Source organism: Petromyzon marinus, chromosome 75 (genome assembly GCF_048934315.1).
Source record: "Petromyzon marinus isolate PM22_M1 ecotype Great Lakes invasive population chromosome 75, UKy_Petmar_22M1.pri1.0, whole genome shotgun sequence".
In the NCBI taxonomy this organism is placed as follows: Eukaryota; Metazoa; Chordata; class Hyperoartia; order Petromyzontiformes; family Petromyzontidae; genus Petromyzon; species Petromyzon marinus.
Genome location: NC_133741.1, coordinates 7,119,619 through 7,142,008, shown reverse-complemented (window position 1 = coordinate 7,142,008; position 22,390 = coordinate 7,119,619). Strand labels below are relative to the sequence as shown.

At 52.2% G+C, this 22,390-nt stretch overlaps 1 protein-coding gene and 2 pseudogenes across 2 annotated transcripts in view; 2 read left to right on the top strand and 1 right to left on the bottom strand.

Moving 5' to 3' along the window:
• Positions 1 to 22,390, bottom strand: part of LOC142907164 (uncharacterized) — a 198,912-nt gene that overhangs the window by 172,644 nt on the left and 3,878 nt on the right. For both annotated transcript variants that reach the window (XM_076056412.1, XM_076056411.1), the window contains exons 2-3: positions 21,471 to 21,748; positions 1,172 to 1,275 (exon numbers count right to left, since the gene is read on the bottom strand). In XM_076056412.1, the coding sequence (XP_075912527.1) occupies positions 1,172 to 1,275; positions 21,471 to 21,748 (382 nt within the window). The remainder of the gene's footprint in view (positions 1 to 1,171; positions 1,276 to 21,470; positions 21,749 to 22,390) is intronic.
• On the top strand, positions 17,670 to 18,709 carry LOC142907179 (uncharacterized; annotated as a pseudogene).
• On the top strand, positions 20,246 to 21,459 carry LOC142907178 (uncharacterized; annotated as a pseudogene).

The following is a 22,390-nucleotide window of genomic DNA, read 5'->3' as shown; positions in this document are numbered from 1 at the left end:
GGGGAGAGAGAGACACGGGGGGGAGAGAGACATGGAGAGAGAGACACGGGGGGAGAGACACGGGGGGAGAGAGACACGGGGAGTGAGACACGGGGAGAGAGACACGCACGTACCAGCGGAGACAGCAGCTTGGGCACCAGGGACAGGGACAGCTAGGGGGGAGAGAGAGACACGGGGGGGAGAGAGACATGGAGAGAGAGACACGGGGGGAGAGACACGGGGGGAGAGAGACACGGGGAGAGAGACACGGGGGGTGAGACACGGGGGGAGAGACACGGGGGGTGAGACACGGGGAGAGAGACACGCACGTACCAGCGGAGACAGCAGCTTGGGCACCAGGGACAGGGACAGCTAGGGGGGAGAGAGAGACACGGGGGGGAGAGAGACATGGAGAGAGACACACGGGGGGAGAGACACGGGGGGAGAGAGACACGGGGAGAGAGACACGGGGGGTGAGACACAGGGGGAGAGAGACACGGGGGGTGAGACACGGGGAGTGAGACACGCACGTACCAGCGGAGACAGCAGCTTGGGCACCAGGGACAGGGACAGCTAGGGGGGTGAGAGAGACACGGGGGGGAGAGAGACACGGGGGGTGAGACACGGGGAGTGAGACACGGGGGGAGTGGGGAGTGAGACACGGGAGGGGGTGAGACACGAGGTGGGGGGTGAGACACAAGGAGGAGTGAGACACAGAGGGATGAGACACGGGGGGAGTGAGACACGAGAGGAGTGAGACACAGAGGGATGAGACACAGGAGTGAGACACGAGAGGAGTGAGACACAGAGGGATGAGACACAGGAGTGAGACACGGGGAGTGAGACACAACAGGAGTGAGACACGGGGGGAGTGAGACACAACAGGAGTGAGACACAACAGGAGTGAGACACAGGAGTGAGACACGAGAGGAGTGAGACACAGAGGGATGAGACACAGGAGTGAGACACGGGGAGTGAGACACAGGGGTGAGACACGAGGTGGGGAGTGAGACACGGGGGGAGTGAGACACAGGAGTGAGACACGAGAGGAGTGAGACACAGAGGGATGAGACACAGGAGTGAGACACAACAGGAGTGAGACACAGAGGGATGAGACACAGGAGTGAGACACGAGGTGGGGAGTGAGACACACAGAGGGGGATGAGATCTGCCCCCACCCCACCCCCGTTACCTGCAGGGGCCCCCTGGCAGAGGGAATTTTGTGCTCCGGCAGCTCAGCGGGGGGCACAAAGAAGTCCGACACGGCCGCGGCCAGGTACACAATGGCCTGGTCACCTACACACATACACAGTCACTTAGTCACTTAGTTAGTCACTTAGTCACTCACACACTCACACACTCACCAGGTACACAATGGCCTGGTCACCTACACACATACACAGTCACTTAGTCACTTAGTTAGTCACTTAGTCACTCACACACTCACACACTCACCAGGTACACAATGGCCTGGTCACCTACACAGATACACAGTCACTTAGTCACTTAGTCAGTCACTTAGTCACTCACACACTCACACACTCACCAGGTACACAATGGCCTGGTCACCTACACAGATACACAGTCACTTAGTCACTTAGTTAGTCACTTAGTCACTCACACACTCACACACTCACCAGGTACACAATGGCCTGGTCACCTGCACACATACACAGTCACTTAGTCACTTAGTTAGTCACTTAGTCACTCACACACTCACACACTCACCAGGTACACAATGGCCTGGTCACCTGCACAGATACACAGTCACTTAGTCACTCACACACTCACACAGTCACTCACACACTCACTCACACAGTCACTCACTCACTCACACAGTCACACACTCACTCACTCAGTCACCAGGTACACAATGGCCTGGTCACCTACACAGATACACAGTCACTTAGTCAGTCAGTCACTCACACAGTCACTCACACAGTCACTCACACAGTCACCAGGTACACAATGGCCTGGTCACCTACACAGATACACAGTCACTCACTTAGTTAGTCACTTAGTCACTCACACACTCACACACTCACCAGGTACACAATGGCCTGGTCACCTGCACACATACACAGTCACTTAGTCACTTAGTCAGTCACTTAGTCACTCACACACTCACACACTCACCAGGTACACAATGGCCTGGTCACCTGCACAGATACACAGTCACTTAGTCACTTAGTTAGTCACTTAGTCACTCACACACTCACACACTCACCAGGTACACAATGGCCTGGTCACCTGCACAGATACACAGTCACTTAGTCACTTAGTTAGTCACTTAGTCACTCACACACTCACACACTCACCAGGTACACAATGGCCTGGTCACCTACACAGATACACAGTCACTTAGTCACTTAGTTAGTCACTTAGTCACTCACACACTCACACACTCACCAGGTACACAATGGCCTGGTCACCTGCACACATACACAGTCACTTAGTCACTTAGTTAGTCACTTAGTCACTCACACACTCACACACTCACCAGGTACACAATGGCCTGGTCACCTGCACAGATACACAGTCACTCACTTAGTTAGTCACTTAGTCACTCACACACTCACACACTCACCAGGTACACAATGGCCTGGTCACCTGCACAGATACACAGTCACTTAGTCACTTAGTTAGTCACTTAGTCACTCACACACTCACACACTCACCAGGTACACAATGGCCTGGTCACCTGCACAGATACACAGTCACTTACTTAGTTAGTCACTTAGTCACTCACACACTCACCAGGTACACAATGGCCTGGTCACCTACACAGATACACAGTCACTCACTTAGTTAGTCACTTAGTCACTCACACACTCACCAGGTACACAATGGCCTGGTCACCTGCACAGATACACAGTCACTTACTTAGTCACTTAGTTAGTCACTTAGTCACTCACACACTCACCAGGTACACAATGGCCTGGTCACCTACACAGATACACAGTCACTCACTTAGTTAGTCACTTAGTCACTCACACACTCACCAGGTACACAATGGCCTGGTCACCTACACACATACACAGTCACTTAGTCACTTAGTTAGTCACTTAGTCACTCACACACTCACACACTCACCAGGTACACAATGGCCTGGTCACCTGCACAGATACACAGTCACTCACTTAGTTAGTCACTTAGTCACTCACACACTCACACACTCACCAGGTACACAATGGCCTGGTCACCTACACAGATACACAGTCACTTAGTCACTTAGTTAGTCACTTAGTCACTCACACACTCACACACTCACCAGGTACACAATGGCCTGGTCACCTGCACAGATACACAGTCACTTAGTCACTTACACACTCACACACTCACCAGGTACACAATGGCCTGGTCACCTGCACAGATACACAGTCACTTAGTCACTTAGTTAGTCACTTAGTCACTCACACACTCACCAGGTACACAATGGCCTGGTCACCTGCACAGATACACAGTCACTTAGTCACTTAGTTAGTCACTTAGTCACTCACACACTCACACACTCACCAGGTACACAATGGCCTGGTCACCTACACAGATACACAGTCACTCACTTAGTTAGTCACTTAGTTAGTCACTTAGTTAGTCACTTAGTCACTCACACACTCACACACTCACCAGGTACACAATGGCCTGGTCACCTACACAGATACACAGTCACTTAGTCACTTAGTCACTTACACACTCACACACTCACCAGGTACACAATGGCCTGGTCACCTGCACAGATACACAGTCACTTAGTCACTTAGTCACTTACACACTCACACACTCACCAGGTACACAATGGCCTGGTCACCTACACAGATACACAGTCACTTACTTAGTCACTTACACACTCACACACTCACACACTCACCAGGTACACAATGGCCTGGTCACCTGCACAGATACACAGTCACTTACTTAGTCACTTACACACTCACACACTCACCAGGTACACAATGGCCTGGTCACCTGCACAGATACACAGTCACTTACTTAGTCACTTACACACTCACACACTCACCAGGTACACAATGGCCTGGTCACCTGCACAGATACACAGTCACTTACTTAGTCACTTACACACTCACACACTCACCAGGTACACAATGGCCTGGTCACCTGCACAGATACACAGTCACTTAGTCACTTAGTTAGTCACTTAGTCACTCACACACTCACACACTCACCAGGTACACAATGGCCTGGTCACCTGCACAGATACACAGTCACTTAGTCACTTAGTTAGTCACTTAGTCACTCACACACTCACACACTCACCAGGTACACAATGGCCTGGTCACCTACACAGATACACAGTCACTTAGTCACTTACTTAGTCACTTACACACTCACACACTCACCAGGTACACAATGGCCTGGTCACCTGCACACATACACAGTCACTTAGTCACTTAGTTAGTCACTTAGTCACTCACACACTCACACACTCACCAGGTACACAATGGCCTGGTCACCTACACAGATACACAGTCACTTAGTCACTTAGTTAGTCACTTAGTCACTCACACACTCACACACTCACCAGGTACACAATGGCCTGGTCACCTGCACAGATACACAGTCACTTAGTCACTTACTTAGTCACTTACACACTCACACACTCACCAGGTACACAATGGCCTGGTCACCTGCACACATACACAGTCACTTAGTCACTTAGTTAGTCACTTAGTCACTCACACACTCACACACTCACCAGGTACACAATGGCCTGGTCACCTACACAGATACACAGTCACTTAGTCACTTACTTAGTCACTTACACACTCACACACTCACCAGGTACACAATGGCCTGGTCACCTGCACACATACACAGTCACTTAGTCACTTAGTTAGTCACTTAGTCACTCACACACTCACACACTCACCAGGTACACAATGGCCTGGTCACCTACACAGATACACAGTCACTTAGTCACTTAGTTAGTCACTTAGTCACTCACACACTCACACACTCACCAGGTACACAATGGCCTGGTCACCTGCACACACAAACACAGTCACACAGTCACTTAGTCAGTCACTTAGTCACTCACACAGTCACCAGGTACACAATGGCCTGGTCACCTGCACAGATACACAGTCACTTACTTAGTCACTTAGTTAGTCACTTAGTCACTCACACAGTCACACACTCACTCACTCAGTCACCAGGTACACAATGGCCTGGTCACCTACACAGATACACAGTCACTTAGTCAGTCAGTCACTCACACAGTCACTCACACAGTCACTCACACAGTCACCAGGTACACAATGGCCTGGTCACCTGCACAGATACACAGTCACTTAGTCACTTAGTTAGTCACTTAGTCACTCACACACTCACACACTCACCAGGTACACAATGGCCTGGTCACCTACACAGATACACAGTCACTTAGTCACTTAGTTAGTCACTTAGTCACTCACACACTCACACACTCACCAGGTACACAATGGCCTGGTCACCTACACATACACTCACACAGTCACTCACACACTCACTCACACAGTCACTCACTCACTCACACAGTCACACACTCACTCACTCAGTCACCAGGTACACAATGGCCTGGTCACCTACACAGATACACAGTCACTTAGTCACTTAGTTAGTCACTTAGTCACTCACACACTCACACACTCACCAGGTACACAATGGCCTGGTCACCTGCACAGATACACAGTCACTTAGTCACTTAGTTAGTCACTTAGTCACTCACACACTCACACACTCACCAGGTACACAATGGCCTGGTCACCTGCACAGATACACAGTCACTTAGTCACTTAGTTAGTCACTTAGTCACTCACACACTCACACACTCACCAGGTACACAATGGCCTGGTCACCTGCACACACACACAGTCACTTAGTCACTTAGTTAGTCACTTAGTCACTCACACACTCACACACTCACCAGGTACACAATGGCCTGGTCACCTGCACAGATACACAGTCACTTAGTCACTTAGTCACTTAGTCACTCACACACTCACCAGGTACACAATGGCCTGGTCACCTGCACAGATACACAGTCACTTAGTCACTTAGTTAGTCACTTAGTCACTCACACACTCACCAGGTACACAATGGCCTGGTCACCTACACAGATACACAGTCACTTAGTCACTTAGTTAGTCACTTAGTCACTCACACACTCACACACTCACCAGGTACACAATGGCCTGGTCACCTACACAGATACACAGTCACTTAGTCACTTAGTTAGTCACTTAGTCACTCACACACTCACACAGTCACCAGGTACACAATGGCCTGGTCACCTGCACAGATACACAGTCACTTAGTCACTTAGTTAGTCACTTAGTCACTCACACACTCACACACTCACCAGGTACACAATGGCCTGGTCACCTGCACAGATACACAGTCACTTAGTCAGTTAGTTAGTCACTTAGTCACTCACACACTCACACACTCACCAGGTACACAATGGCCTGGTCACCTGCACAGATACACAGTCACTTACTTAGTCACTTACACACTCACACACTCACCAGGTACACAATGGCCTGGTCACCTGCACAGATACACAGTCACTTAGTCACTTAGTTAGTCACTTAGTCACTCACACACTCACACACTCACCAGGTACACAATGGCCTGGTCACCTGCACAGATACACAGTCACTTAGTCACTTAGTTAGTCACTTAGTCACTCACACACTCACACACTCACCAGGTACACAATGGCCTGGTCACCTGCACAGATACACAGTCACTTAGTCACTCACACACTCACACACTCACCAGGTACACAATGGCCTGGTCACCTTCACAGATACACAGTCACTTAGTCACTTAGTTAGTCACTTAGTCACTCACACACTCACACACTCACCAGGTACACAATGGCCTGGTCACCTGCACAGATACACAGTCACTTAGTCACTTAGTTAGTCACTTAGTCACTCACACACTCACACACTCACCAGGTACACAATGGCCTGGTCACCTGCACAGATACACAGTCACTTAGTCACTCACACACTCACACACTCACCAGGTACACAATGGCCTGGTCACCTTCACAGATACACAGTCACTTAGTCACTTAGTTAGTCACTTAGTCACTCACACACTCACACACTCACCAGGTACACAATGGCCTGGTCACCTGCACAGATACACAGTCACTTAGTCACTTAGTTAGTCACTTAGTCACTCACACACTCACACACTCACCAGGTACACAATGGCCTGGTCACCTGCACAGATACACAGTCACTCACTTAGTTAGTCACTTAGTCACTCACACACTCACACACTCACCAGGTACACAATGGCCTGGTCACCTACACACACAAACACAGTCACTTAGTCACTTAGTTAGTCACTTAGTCACTCACACACTCACACACTCACCAGGTACACAATGGCCTGGTCACCTGCACAGATACACAGTCACTTAGTCACTTAGTTAGTCACTTAGTCACTCACACACTCACACACTCACCAGGTACACAATGGCCTGGTCACCTACACAGATACACAGTCACTTAGTCACTTAGTTAGTCACTTAGTCACTCACACACTCACACACTCACCAGGTACACAATGGCCTGGTCACCTGCACAGATACACAGTCACTTAGTCACTTAGTTAGTCACTTAGTCACTCACACACTCACACACTCACCAGGTACACAATGGCCTGGTCACCTGCACAGATACACAGTCACTTAGTCACTTAGTTAGTCACTTAGTCACTCACACACTCACACACTCACCAGGTACACAATGGCCTGGTCACCTACACAGATACACAGTCACTTACTTAGTCACTTACACACTCACACACTCACCAGGTACACAATGGCCTGGTCACCTACACAGATACACAGTCACTTACTTAGTCACTCACACACTCACACACTCACCAGGTACACAATGGCCTGGTCACCTGCACAGATACACAGTCACTTAGTCACTTAGTTAGTCACTTAGTCACTCACACACTCACACACTCACCAGGTACACAATGGCCTGGTCACCTGCACAGATACACAGTCACTTAGTCACTTAGTTAGTCACTTAGTCACTCACACACTCACACACTCACCAGGTACACAATGGCCTGGTCACCTGCACAGATACACAGTCACTTACTTAGTCACTTAGTTAGTCACTTAGTCACTCACACACTCACACACTCACCAGGTACACAATGGCCTGGTCACCTACACAGATACACAGTCACTTAGTCACTTAGTTAGTCACTTAGTCACTCACACACTCACACACTCACCAGGTACACAATGGCCTGGTCACCTACACAGATACACAGTCACTTACTTAGTCACTTACACACTCACACACTCACCAGGTACACAATGGCCTGGTCACCTGCACACATACACAGTCACTTAGTCACTTAGTTAGTCACTTAGTCACTCACACACTCACACACTCACCAGGTACACAATGGCCTGGTCACCTGCACACATACACAGTCACTTACTTAGTCACTTACACAATCACACACTCACCAGGTACACAATGGCCTGGTCACCTGCACACATACACAGTCACTTACTTAGTCACTTACACAATCACACACTCACCAGGTACACAATGGCCTGGTCACCTGCACAGATACACAGTCACTTAGTCAGTCACTTAGTTAGTCACTTAGTCACTCACACACTCACACACTCACCAGGTACACAATGGCCTGGTCACCTGCAAAGATACACAGTCACTTAGTCACTCACTCACACAGTCACTCACACAGTCACACACTCACCAGGTACACAATGGCCTGGTCACCTGCACAGATACACAGTCAGTCAGTCAGTCACTCACTCACACAGTCACTCACTCATACACTCACACACTCACACACTCACATAGTCACTCACTCACTGATACACTCACACACTCACACACTCACATAGTCACTCACTCACTCAGTCACCAGGTACACAATGGCCTGGTCACCTGCACAGATACACAGTCACTTAGTCACTCACTCACTCACACAGTCACTCACTCATACACTCACACACTCACATAGTCACTCACTCACTCAGTCACCAGGTACACAATGGCCTGGTCACCTGCACAGATACACAGTCAGTCAGTCAGTCACTCACTCACACAGTCACTCACTCATACACTCACACACTCACACACTCACATAGTCACTCACTCACTCAGTCACCAGGTACACAATGGCCTGGTCACCTGCACAGACAGTCACACAGTCAGTCAGTCACTCACTCACACACTCACTCACACAGTCACTCACACACTCACTCACTCACTCAGCCGCCAGGTACACAATGGCCTGGTCACCTGCACAGACACACAGTCAGTCACTCACTCACTCACACAGTCAGTCACTCACACACTCACTCACTCACACAGTCACCAGGTACACAATGGCCTGGTCACCTGCACACACAGTCTCTTAGTCAGTCACTTAGTCAGTCACTTAGTCATGTAGTCACTCACTTAGTCACTCACACAGTCACTCACTCACTCAGCCGCCAGGTACACAATGGCCTGGTCACCTGTACACACAGTCACTTAGTCACTCACTTAGTCAGTCACTTAGTCACTCACACAGTCACTCACACACTCACACAGTCACTCACTCACTCACCAGGTACACAATGGCCTGGTCACCTGCACAGACACACAGTCACTCACTCACTCACTTAGTCACTCACTCACTCACTCAATCACTCAGCCATCAGGTACACAATGGCCTGGTCACCTGCACACACAGTCACTCACACAGTCACTTAGTCACTCACACAGTCACTCACTCACTCAGTCACCAGGTACACAATGGCCTGGTCACCTGCACACACAGTCACTCACACAGTCACTTAGTCACTCACACAGTCACTTACCCACTTACACAGTCACTCACTCACACACTCACACAGTCACCAGGTACACAATGGCCTGGTCACCTGCACACACAGTCACTTAGTCACTCACTTAGTCACTCACTCACTCACACAGTCACTCACTCATACACTCACACACTCACCAGGTACACAATGGCCTGGTCACCTGCACAGACAGTCACTTAATCACTCACTCACACAGTCACTCACTTATACCCTCATACACTCACACACTCACGTAGTCACTCACTCATTCACCAGGTACACAATGGCCTGGTCACCTGCACACACAGTCACTTAGTCAGTCACTTAGTCAGTCACTTAGTCACTCACTCACACACTCACACACTCACATAGTCACTCACTCAGTCACCAGGTACACAATGGCCTGGTCACCTGCACAGACACACAGTCACTTACTTAGTCACTTAGTTAGTCACTTAGTCACTCACACAGTCACTCACTCACTCAGTCACCAGGTACACAATGGCCTGGTCACCTGCACAGACAGTCACTTAGTCACTCACTCACACAGTCACTCACTTATACACTCATACACTCACACACTCACATAGTCACTCACTCATTCACCAGGTACACAATGGCCTGGTCACCTGCACAGACACACAGTCACTTAGTCACTTACTTCGTCACTTAGTTAGTCACTTAGTCACTCACTTAGTCAGTCACACAGTCACTCACACACACAGTCACTCACTCACTCACTCAGTCACCAGGTACACAATGGCCTGGTCACCTGCACAGACAGTCACTTAGTCAGTGACACAGTCACTCACTTAGTCAGTCACACAGTCACTCACACACACAGTCACTCACACACACACTCACTCACACACACACAGTCACTCACACACTCACTCAGTCACCAGGTACACAATGGCCTGGTCACCTGCACAGACACACACAGTCACTTAGTCACTTACTTAGTCAGTCACTTAGTCACTCACACAGTCACTCACACACTCACACAGTCACTGACTCACTCACTTAGTCACTCACTCACTCACTTAATCACTCAGTCACCAGGTACACAATGGCCAAGTCACCTGCACATACAGTCACACATTCACTTAGTCACTCACACAGTCACTCACACAGCCACTTACACACTCACACAGTCACAAGGTACACAATGGCCTGGTCACCTGCACAGACACACACAGTCACTTACTTAGTCACTTAGTCAGTCACACAGTCACTTACACACTCACACAGTCACTCAGTCACCAGGTACACAATGGCCTGGTCACCTGCACAGACACACACAGTCACTTAGTCACTTAGTCACTCACACAGTCACTCACTCACTCACTCGCACACTCACACACACAGTCGCCAGGTACACAATGGCCAAGTCACCTGCACACACACACACTTAGTCAGTCACTTAGTCAGTCACTTAGTCACTCACTCAGTCACTCACTCAGTCACTCACTCAGTCACTCACTCAGTCACTCACCAGGTACACAATGGCCTGGTCACCTGCACACACACACACACTTAGTCAGTCACTTAGTCAGTCACTCACACAGTCACTCACCCACACACTCACTCACTCACCAGGTACACAATGGCCAAGTCACCTGCACACATACACACACACACACTTAGTCACTCACTTAGTCACTCACACACTCACTCACACAGTCACTCACTCACACACTCACTCACTCACACACTCACTCACTCACCAGGTACACAATGGCCTGGTCACCTGCACACATACACAGTCACTCACTTAGTCACTCACACACTCACTCACACAGACACTCACTCACACACTCACTCACAGAGTCACTCACACACTCACTCACTCACCAGGTACACAATGGCCTGGTTACCTGCACACATACACAGTCACTCACTTAGTCACTTACACACTCACTTACACAGTCACACAGTCACTTACACACTCACACAGTCACTAGGTACACAATGGCCAAGTCACCTGCACAGACACACACACACACTCATACAGTCACTTAGTCACTCACACAGTCACTCACACAGTCACTTACACACTCACACAGTCACCAGGTACACAATGGCCAAGTCACCTGCACAGACACACACACACACTCATACAGTCACTTAGTCACTCACACAGTCACTCACACACTCACACAGTCACCAGGTACACAATGGCCTGGTCACCTGCACACATACACAGTCACACACTTAGTCACTCACTTAGTCACTTACACACTCACTTACACACTCACACACACACAGTCACCAGGTACACAATGGCCTGGTCACCTGCACAGACACCAAACTAGTCGCTTAGTCACTCACTTAGTCACTCACATAGTCACTTAGTCACTCACAGTCACTTACACACTCACACAGTAACACAGTCACCAGGTACACAATGGCCAAGTCACCTGCACACACACACTCTTAGTCACTTAGTCACTTACACACTCATTTACACACTCATTTACACTCACACACTCACACACACAGTCACTCAGTCACCAGGTACACAATGGCCTGGTCACCTGCACAGACACACACACTCATACAGTCACTTAGTCACTCACACAGTCACTCACACAGTCACTTACACACTCACACAGTCACCAGGTACACAACGGCCTTGTCACCTGCACACATACACACACACTTAGTCACTCACTTAGTCACTCACACAGTCACTCACACAGTCACTCACACAGTCACTCACAGTCACTCACTCACTCACTCACACAGTCACTCACACACTCACACAGTCACTCACACACTCACACACTCACACGCTCACACACTCACACAGTCACTCAGTCACCAGGTACACAATGGCCAAGTCACCTGCACAGACACACTCACTCAGTCACTTAGTCACACACTCACTCAGTCACACACACACTCACACAGTCACACAGTCACTCACTCATACACTCACACACTCACTCACACACTCACACACTCACTCACTCACACACACAGTCACCAGGTACACAATGGCCAAGTCACCTGCACAGACACACTTACTCAGTGACACACTCACTCAGTCACACACACACTTACACACTCACACAGTCACTCACTCATACACTCACACACTCACACTCACTCACTCACACACACAGTCACCAGGTACACAATGGCCAAGTCACCTGCACACACACACACTTAGTCAGTCACTTAGTCAGTCACTTAGTCAGTCACTTAGTCACTCACTCAGTCACTCACTCAGTCACTCAGTCACTCACCAGGTACACAATGGCCTGGTCACCTGCACACACACACACACTTAGTCAGTCACTTAGTCAGTCACTCACACAGTCACTCACCCACACACTCACTCACTCACCAGGTACACAATGGCCAAGTCACCTGCACACATACACACACACACTTAGTCACTCACTTAGTCACTCACACACTCACTCACACAGTCACTCACTCACACACTCACTCACAGAGTCACTCACTCACACACTCACTCACTCACCAGGTACACAATGGCCTGGTCACCTGCACACATACACAGTCACTCACTTAGTCACTCACACACTCACTCACACAGACACTCACTCACACACTCACTCACAGAGTCACTCACACACTCACTCACTCACCAGGTACACAATGGCCTGGTTACCTGCACACATACACAGTCACTCACTTAGTCACTTACACACTCACTTACACAGTCACACAGTCACTTACACACTCACACAGTCACCAGGTACACAATGGCCAAGTCACCTGCACAGACACACACACACTCATACAGTCACTTAGTCACTCACACAGTCACTCACACAGTCACTTACACACTCACACAGTCACCAGGTACACAATGGCCAAGTCACCTGCACAGACACACACACACTCATACAGTCACTTAGTCACTCACACAGTCACTCACACACTCACACAGTCACCAGGTACACAATGGCCTGGTCACCTGCACACATACACAGTCACACACTTAGTCACTCACTTAGTCACTTACACACTCACTTACACACTCACACACACACAGTCACCAGGTACACAATGGCCTGGTCACCTGCACAGACACCAAACTAGTCACTTAGTCACTCACTTAGTCACTCACATAGTCACTTACTTAGTCACTTAGTCACTCACAGTCACTTACACACTCACACAGTAACACAGTCACCAGGTACACAATGGCCAAGTCACCTGCACACACACACTCTTAGTTACTTAGTCACTTACACACTCATTTACACACTCATTTACACTCACACACTCACACACTCATACACTCACAGTCACTCAGTCACCAGGTACACAATGGCCTGGTCACCTGCAGAGACACACACACTCATACAGTCACTTAGTCACTCATACAGTCACTCACACAGTCACTTACACACTCACACAGTCACCAGGTACACAACGGCCTTGTCACCTGCACACATACACACACACACTTAGTCACTCACTTAGTCACTCACACAGTCACTCACACAGTCACTCACACAGTCACTCACAGTCACTCACTCACTCACACAGTCACTCACACACTCACACAGTCACTCACACACTCACACACTCACACGCTCACACACTCACACAGTCACTCAGTCACCAGGTACACAATGGCCAAGTCACCTGCACAGACACACTCACTCAGTCACTTAGTCACACACTCACTCAGTCACACACACACTCACACAGTCACACAGTCACTCACTCATACACTCACACAGTCACTCACTCATACACTCACACACTCACTCACACACTCACACACTCACTCACACACACAGTCACCAGGTACACAATGGCCAAGTCACCTGCACAGACACACTTACTCAGTCACACACTCACTCAGTCACACACACACTTACACACTCACACAGTCACTCACTCATACACTCACACACTCACACTCACTCACTCACACACACAGTCACCAGGTACACAATGGCCAAGTCACCTGCACACACACACACTTAGTCAGTCACTTAGTCAGTCACTTAGTCACTCACTCAGTCACTCACTCAGTCACTCAGTCACTCACCAGGTACACAATGGCCTGGTCACCTGCACACACACACACACACACACTTAGTCAGTCACTTAGTCAGTCACTCACACAGTCACTCACCCACACACTCACTCACTCACCAGGTACACAATGGCCAAGTCACCTGCACACATACACACACACACACTTAGTCACTCACTTAGTCACTCACACACTCACTCACACAGTCACTCACTCACACACTCACTCACAGAGTCACTCACTCACACACTCACTCACTAACCAGGTACACAATGGCCTGGTCACCTGCACACATACACAGTCACACACTTAGTCACTCACTTAGTCACTTACACACTCACTTACACACTCACACACACACAGTCACCAGGTACACAATGGCCTGGTCACCTGCACACACACACAGTCAATTACTTAGTCACTTACACACTCACACACTCACCAGGTACACAATGGCCTGGTCACCTGCACACCAAACTAGTCACTTAGTCACTCACTTAGTCACTCACATAGTCACTTACTTAGTCACTTAGTCACTCACAGTCACTTACACACTCACACAGTAACAGTCACCAGGTACACAATGGCCAAGTCACCTGCACACACACACTCTTAGTCACTTAGTCACTTACACACTCATTTACACACACAGTCACTCACACACTCACACACTCATACACTCACACACTCACACACACAGTAACACAGTCACCAGGTACACAATGGCCAAGTCACCTGCACAGACACACACACACTCATACAGTCACTTAGTCACTCACACAGTCACTCACACAGTCACTTACACACTCACACAGTCACCAGGTACACAATGGCCTTGTCACCTGCACACATACACACACACACTTAGTCACTCACTTAGTCACTCACACAGTCACTCACACAGTCACTCACACAGTCACTCACTCACTCTCACACTCACACAGTCACTCAGTCACCAGGTGCACAATGGCCAAGTCACCTGCACACAGTCACACACTTAGTCAGTCACTTAGTCAGTCACTTAGTCAGTCACTTAGTCACTCACTCACACAGTCACTCACTCACACAGTCACTCACTCACACAGTCACTCACTCACACAGTCACTCACACAGTCACTCACTAACACACTCACCAGGTACACAATGGCCTGGTCACCTGCACACACAGTCACACACTTAGTCAGTCACTTAGTCACTCACACAGTCACTCACTCACACAGTCACTCACTTACAGACACAGTCGCCAGGTACACAATGGCCAAGTCACCTGCACACACACACACTTAGTCACTCACACACACTTAGTCACTTAGTCACTTACACACTCACTTACACACACAGTCACACACACACTCACACAGTCACACAGTCACTCACTCATACACTCACACACTCACTCACACACTCACACACTCACACACACAGTCACCAGGTACACAATGGCCAAGTCACCTGCACACACACACACTTAGTCACTTACTTAGTCACTTAGTCACTCACTCAGTCACTCACTTAGTCACTCACTCACACACTCATCACACACTCACTCACTCACACACACAGTCACCAGGTACACAATGGCCATGTCACCTGCACAGACACACTGACTGAATTAGTCACTTAGTCACTCACTTAGTCACTCACCCACTCACTCACCCACTCACTCACTCACCCACCCACTCACTCACCCACTCACTCACTCACCCACCCACCCACCCACCCACTCACTCACTCACTCACCCACCCACTCACCCACCCACCCACCCACCCACTCACTCACTCACCCACCCACTCACCCACTCACTCACTCACCCACCCACTCACTCACTCACTCACCCACTCACTCACTCACTCACCCACCCACTCACTCACTCATCGACCCACTCACCAACCCACTCACCCACCCACCCACTCACTCACCCACCCACCCACCCACTCACTCACCCACCCACTCACCCACCCACTCACCCACTCACTCACCCACCCACTCACCCACTCACTCACTCACTCACCCACCCACCCACCCACTCACTCACCCACCCACCCACTCACCCACTCACTCACCCACCCACCCACCCACCCACTCACTCACCCACCCACTCACCCACCCACTCACCCACTCACTCACCCACCCACTCACCCACTCACTCACTCACCCACCCACCCACTCACCCACTCACTCACCCACCCACTCACCCACTCACTCACTCACCCACCCACCCACCCACTCACTCACCCACCCACCCACTCACCCACTCACTCACCCACCCACCCACCCACCCACCCACTCACCCACCCACTCACCCACCCACCCACTCACTCACCCACCCACTCACCCACTCACCCACTCACTCACTCACCCACCCACCCACTCACTCACTCACCCACCCACTCACTCACCCACCCACTCACTCACTCACCCACTCACCCACCCACCCACTCACCCACTCACCCACCCACCCACTCACTCACCCACTCACTCACTCACCCACCCACTCACTCACTCACTGACCCACCCACCCACCCACCCACTCACCCACCCACCCACCCACTCACCCACTCACTCACCCACCCACTCACTCACCCACTCACTCACTCACCCACTCACTCACTCACTCACCCACCCACTCACCCACCCACTCACTCACCCACCCACCCACTCACTCACCCACCCACTCACTCACCCACTCACTCACTCACTCATTCACCCACCCACTCACTCACCCACTCACTCACTCACTCACCCACCCACTCACCCACGCACTCACCCATCCACTCACCCACCCACCCACTCACTCACCCACCCACCCACTCACCCACCCACTCACCCACTCACTCACTCACCCACCCACTCACTCACCCACTCACTCACCCACTCACCCACCCACTCACTCACCCACTCATTCACTCACCCACTCACCCACCCACCCACTCACCCACTCACTCACCCACCCACCCACCCACTCACTCACCCACTCACTCACTCACCCACTCACTCACTCACCCACCCACTCACTCACTCACCCACCCACTCACTCACTCACCCACTCACTCACCCACCCACTCACTCACTCACCCACCCACCAACTCACTCACTCACTCACCCACTCACTCACCCACCCACCCACCCACCCACTCACTCACCCACCCACCCACCCACTCATTCACCCACTCACCCACCCACCCACCCACTCACTCACCCACTCACTCACCCACTCACTCACCCACCCACCCACTCACTCACCCACTCACTCACCCACTCACTCACCCACTCACTCACCCACTCACTCACTCACTCACCCACTCACTCACTCACCCACCCACTCACCCACCCACTCACCCACTCACTCACTCACCCACTCACCCACACACCCACTCACTCACTCACCCACTCACTCACCCACTCACTCACTCACTCACTGACCCACTCACTCACCCACCCACCCACCCACTCACCAACCCACTCACCCACCCACCCACTCACCAACCCACTCACCCACCCACCCACTCACCCACCCACCACCCACTCACTCACTCACCCACTCACTCACTCACCCACCCACTCACTCACTTACCCACCCACCCACCCACTCACTCACTCACTCACCCACTCACTCACTCACTCACCCACCCACTCACTCACCCACCCACTCACTCACTCACTCACCCACTCACCCACTCACTCACTCACCCACTCACTCACCCACTCACTCACTCACTCACCCACCCACTCACCCACCCACTCACCCACTCACTCACTCACCCACTCACCCACACACCCACTCACTCACTCACCCACTCACTCACCCACTCACTCACTCACTCACTGACCCACTCACTCACCCACCCACCCACCCACTCACCAACCCACTCACCCACCCACCCACTCACCAACCCACTCACCCACCCACCCACTCACCCACCCACCACCCACTCACTCACTCACCCACTCACTCACTCACCCACCCACTCACTCACTTACCCACCCACCCACCCACTCACTCACTCACTCACCCACTCACTCACTCACTCACCCACCCACTCACTCACCCACCCACTCACCCACCCACTCACTCACTCACCCACCCACCCACCCACTCACTCACCCACCCACTCACTCACTCACTCACCCACCCACTCACTCACCCACTCACTCACTCACTCACCCACTCACTCACCCACTCACTCACTCACCCACTCACCCACACACCCACTCACTCACTCACCCACTCACTCACCCACTCACTCACTCACTCACTGACCCACTCACTCACCCACCCACCCACCCACTCACCAACCCACTCACCCACCCACCCACTCACCAACCCACTCACCCACCCACCCACTCACCCACCCACTCACCCACTCACTCACTCACTCACCCACTCACCCACTCACTCACCCACTCACCCACCCACTCACTCACTCACTCACCCACCCACACACTCACTCGCTCACCCACCCACCCACCCACTCACCCACCCACCCACCCACTCACTCACCCACTCACTCACTCACCCACTCACTCACCCACTCACTCACTCACTCACCCACCCACCCACTCACCCACTCACTCACCCACTCACTCACTCACTCACCCACCCACCTCACTCACCCACTCACTCACTCACCCACCCAGCCACTCACCCACTCACTCACCCACCCACCCACTCACCCACTCACTCACTCACCCACTCACTCACTCACTCACCCACTCACTCACTCACCCACTCACTCACCCACTCACCCACCCACCCACTCACTCACTCACCCACTCACTCACCCACTCACTCACCCACTCACTCACTCACCCACTCACCCACCCACCCACTCACCCACTCACTCACCCACTCACCCACCCACTCACCCACTCACTCACCCACCCACTCACTCACCCACCCACTCACTCACCCACCCACCCACTCACTCACCCACCCACTCACTCACCCACCCACCCACTCACTCACCCACTCACCCACCCACCCACCCACTCACCCACCCACTCACCCACCCACTCACCCACCCACTCACTCACTCACTCACCCACCCACTCACCCACTCACTCACCCACCCACTCACCCACCCACTCACCCACCCACTCACCCACCCACTCACCCACTCACCCACCCACTCACTCACTCACCAACCCACTCACCCACCCACTCACTCACCCACCCACCACCCACTCACTCACCCACTCACTCACTCACTCACCCACTCACTCACTTACCCACCCACCCACTCACCCACTCACCCACCCACTCACCCACTCACCCACCCACTCACCCACCCACCCACCCACTCACCCAGAGGACGCAGGGTGCGTGCTGCGAGGTGTAACAGGTGGAGGTAGTCTCCCAGGGTAGAGAACTCACTCACCCACTCACTCACTCACCCACTCACTCACTCACTCACCCACTCACCCACTCACTCACTCACTCACCCACTCACTCACCCACTCACTCACTCACTCACCCACTCACTCACCCACTCACTCACTCACTCACCCACCCACCCACTCACCCACTCACTCACCCACCCACCCACTCACCCACTCACTCACTCACTCACCCACTCACTCACTCACCCACCCACTCACTCACTCACTCACCCACTCACTCACCCACTCACTCACTCACTCACTGACCCACTCACTCACCCACCCACCCACCCACTCACCAACCCACTCACCCACCCACCCACTCACCAACCCACTCACCCACCCACCCACTCACCCACTCACTCACTCACCCACTCACCCACTCACCCACTCACTCACCCACTCACCCACTCACTCACTCACCCACTCACCCACCCACTCACTCACTCACCCACTCACTCACCCACCCACCCACTCACCCACCCACCCACCCACTCACCCACCCACCCACCCACTCACCCACCCACCCACCCACTCACCCACCCACTCACTCACCCACCCACTCACTCACTCACTCACCCACCCACTCACCCACCCACTCACCCACCCACCCACCCACTCACCCACTCACCCACTCACTCACTCACCCACCCACTCACCCACCCACTCACCCACCCACTCACCCACCCACCCACCCACTCACCCAGAGGACGCAGGGTGCGTGCTGCAAGGTGTAACAGGTGAAGGTAGTCTCCCAGGGTAGAGAACTCACTCACTCACTCACCCACTCACTCACCCACCCACCCACTCACCCACCCACTCACTCACCCACTCACCCACCCACCCACTCACTCACCCACCCACCACTCACTCACTCACCCACTCACTCACTCACTCACCCACTCACTCACTCACTCACCCACTCACCCACTCACTCACCCACTCACTCACTCACCCACTCACCCACTCACTCACCAACCCACCCACTCACTCACTCACCCACTCACTCACTCACCCACTCACGCACCCACTCACTCACTCACCCACTCACTCACTCACCCACCCACTCACCCACCCACTCACTCACTCACCCACTCACTCACTCACTCACCCACCCACTCACCCACCCACCCACTCACTCACTCACCCACTCACTCACCCACCCACTCACCCACCCACTCACCCACTCACCCACTCACCCACCCACTCACCCAGAGGACGCAGGGTGCGTGCTGCAAGGTGTAACAGGTGAAGGTAGTCTCCCAGGGTAGAGAACTCCACCTCCATCAGGAGGCCCTCAGCCATGACCGCCCGACGCTGACGAAGGACCGGGGCCAATCGCAGCGCTGCAGACGCCTGGACGCGGATACGGGGGGGTGGGAGCCCCTCCCCTCCACCCTCACCACCCCCCTCACCACCCCCCTCACCACCGCCCTCACCACCCCCCTCACCACCGCCCTCAAACTCGAGAAGGTCCAGGAAGGATGAGCTAGCGGAGGGGTGGGGGCGGTAGTGGTGAGTGGTGGTGAGGAGTGGTGAGGAGTGAGTGGTGAGTAGTAGTGGTGAGTAGTGGTGAGTAGTGGTGAGTGGTGGTGGTGAGTAGTGGTGAGTGGTGGTGAGTGTAGTGGTGAGTAGTGGTGAGTGGTGGTGAGTGGTGGTGAGTAGTGGTGAGTAGTGAGTGGTGAGTAGTAGTGGTGAGTAGTGGTGAGTAGTGGTGAGTAGTGAGTGGTGGTGGTGAGTAGTGGTGAGTGCTGGTGAGTAGTAGTGGTGACTAGTGAGTGGTGAGTAGTGGTGGTGAGTAGTGAGTGGTGAGTAGTGGTGAGTAGTGGTGAGTAGTGAGTGGTGAGTAGTAGTGGTGAGTAGTGGTGAGTAGTGGTGAGTGCTGGTGAGTAGTGGTGGTGAGTAGTGGTGAGTGCTGGTGAGTAGTAGCGGTGAGTAGTGAGTGGTGAGTAGTGGTGAGTAGTGGTGGTGAGTAGTGGTGAGTGGTGGTGAGTGCTGGTGAGTAGTGGTGAGTGTAGTGGTGAGTAGTGGTGAGTGGTGGTGGTGAGTAGTGGTGAGTGGTGGTGGTGGTGAGTAGTGGTGAGTGGTGGTGGTGGTGAGTAGTGGTGAGTGGTGGTGGTGGTGAGTAGTG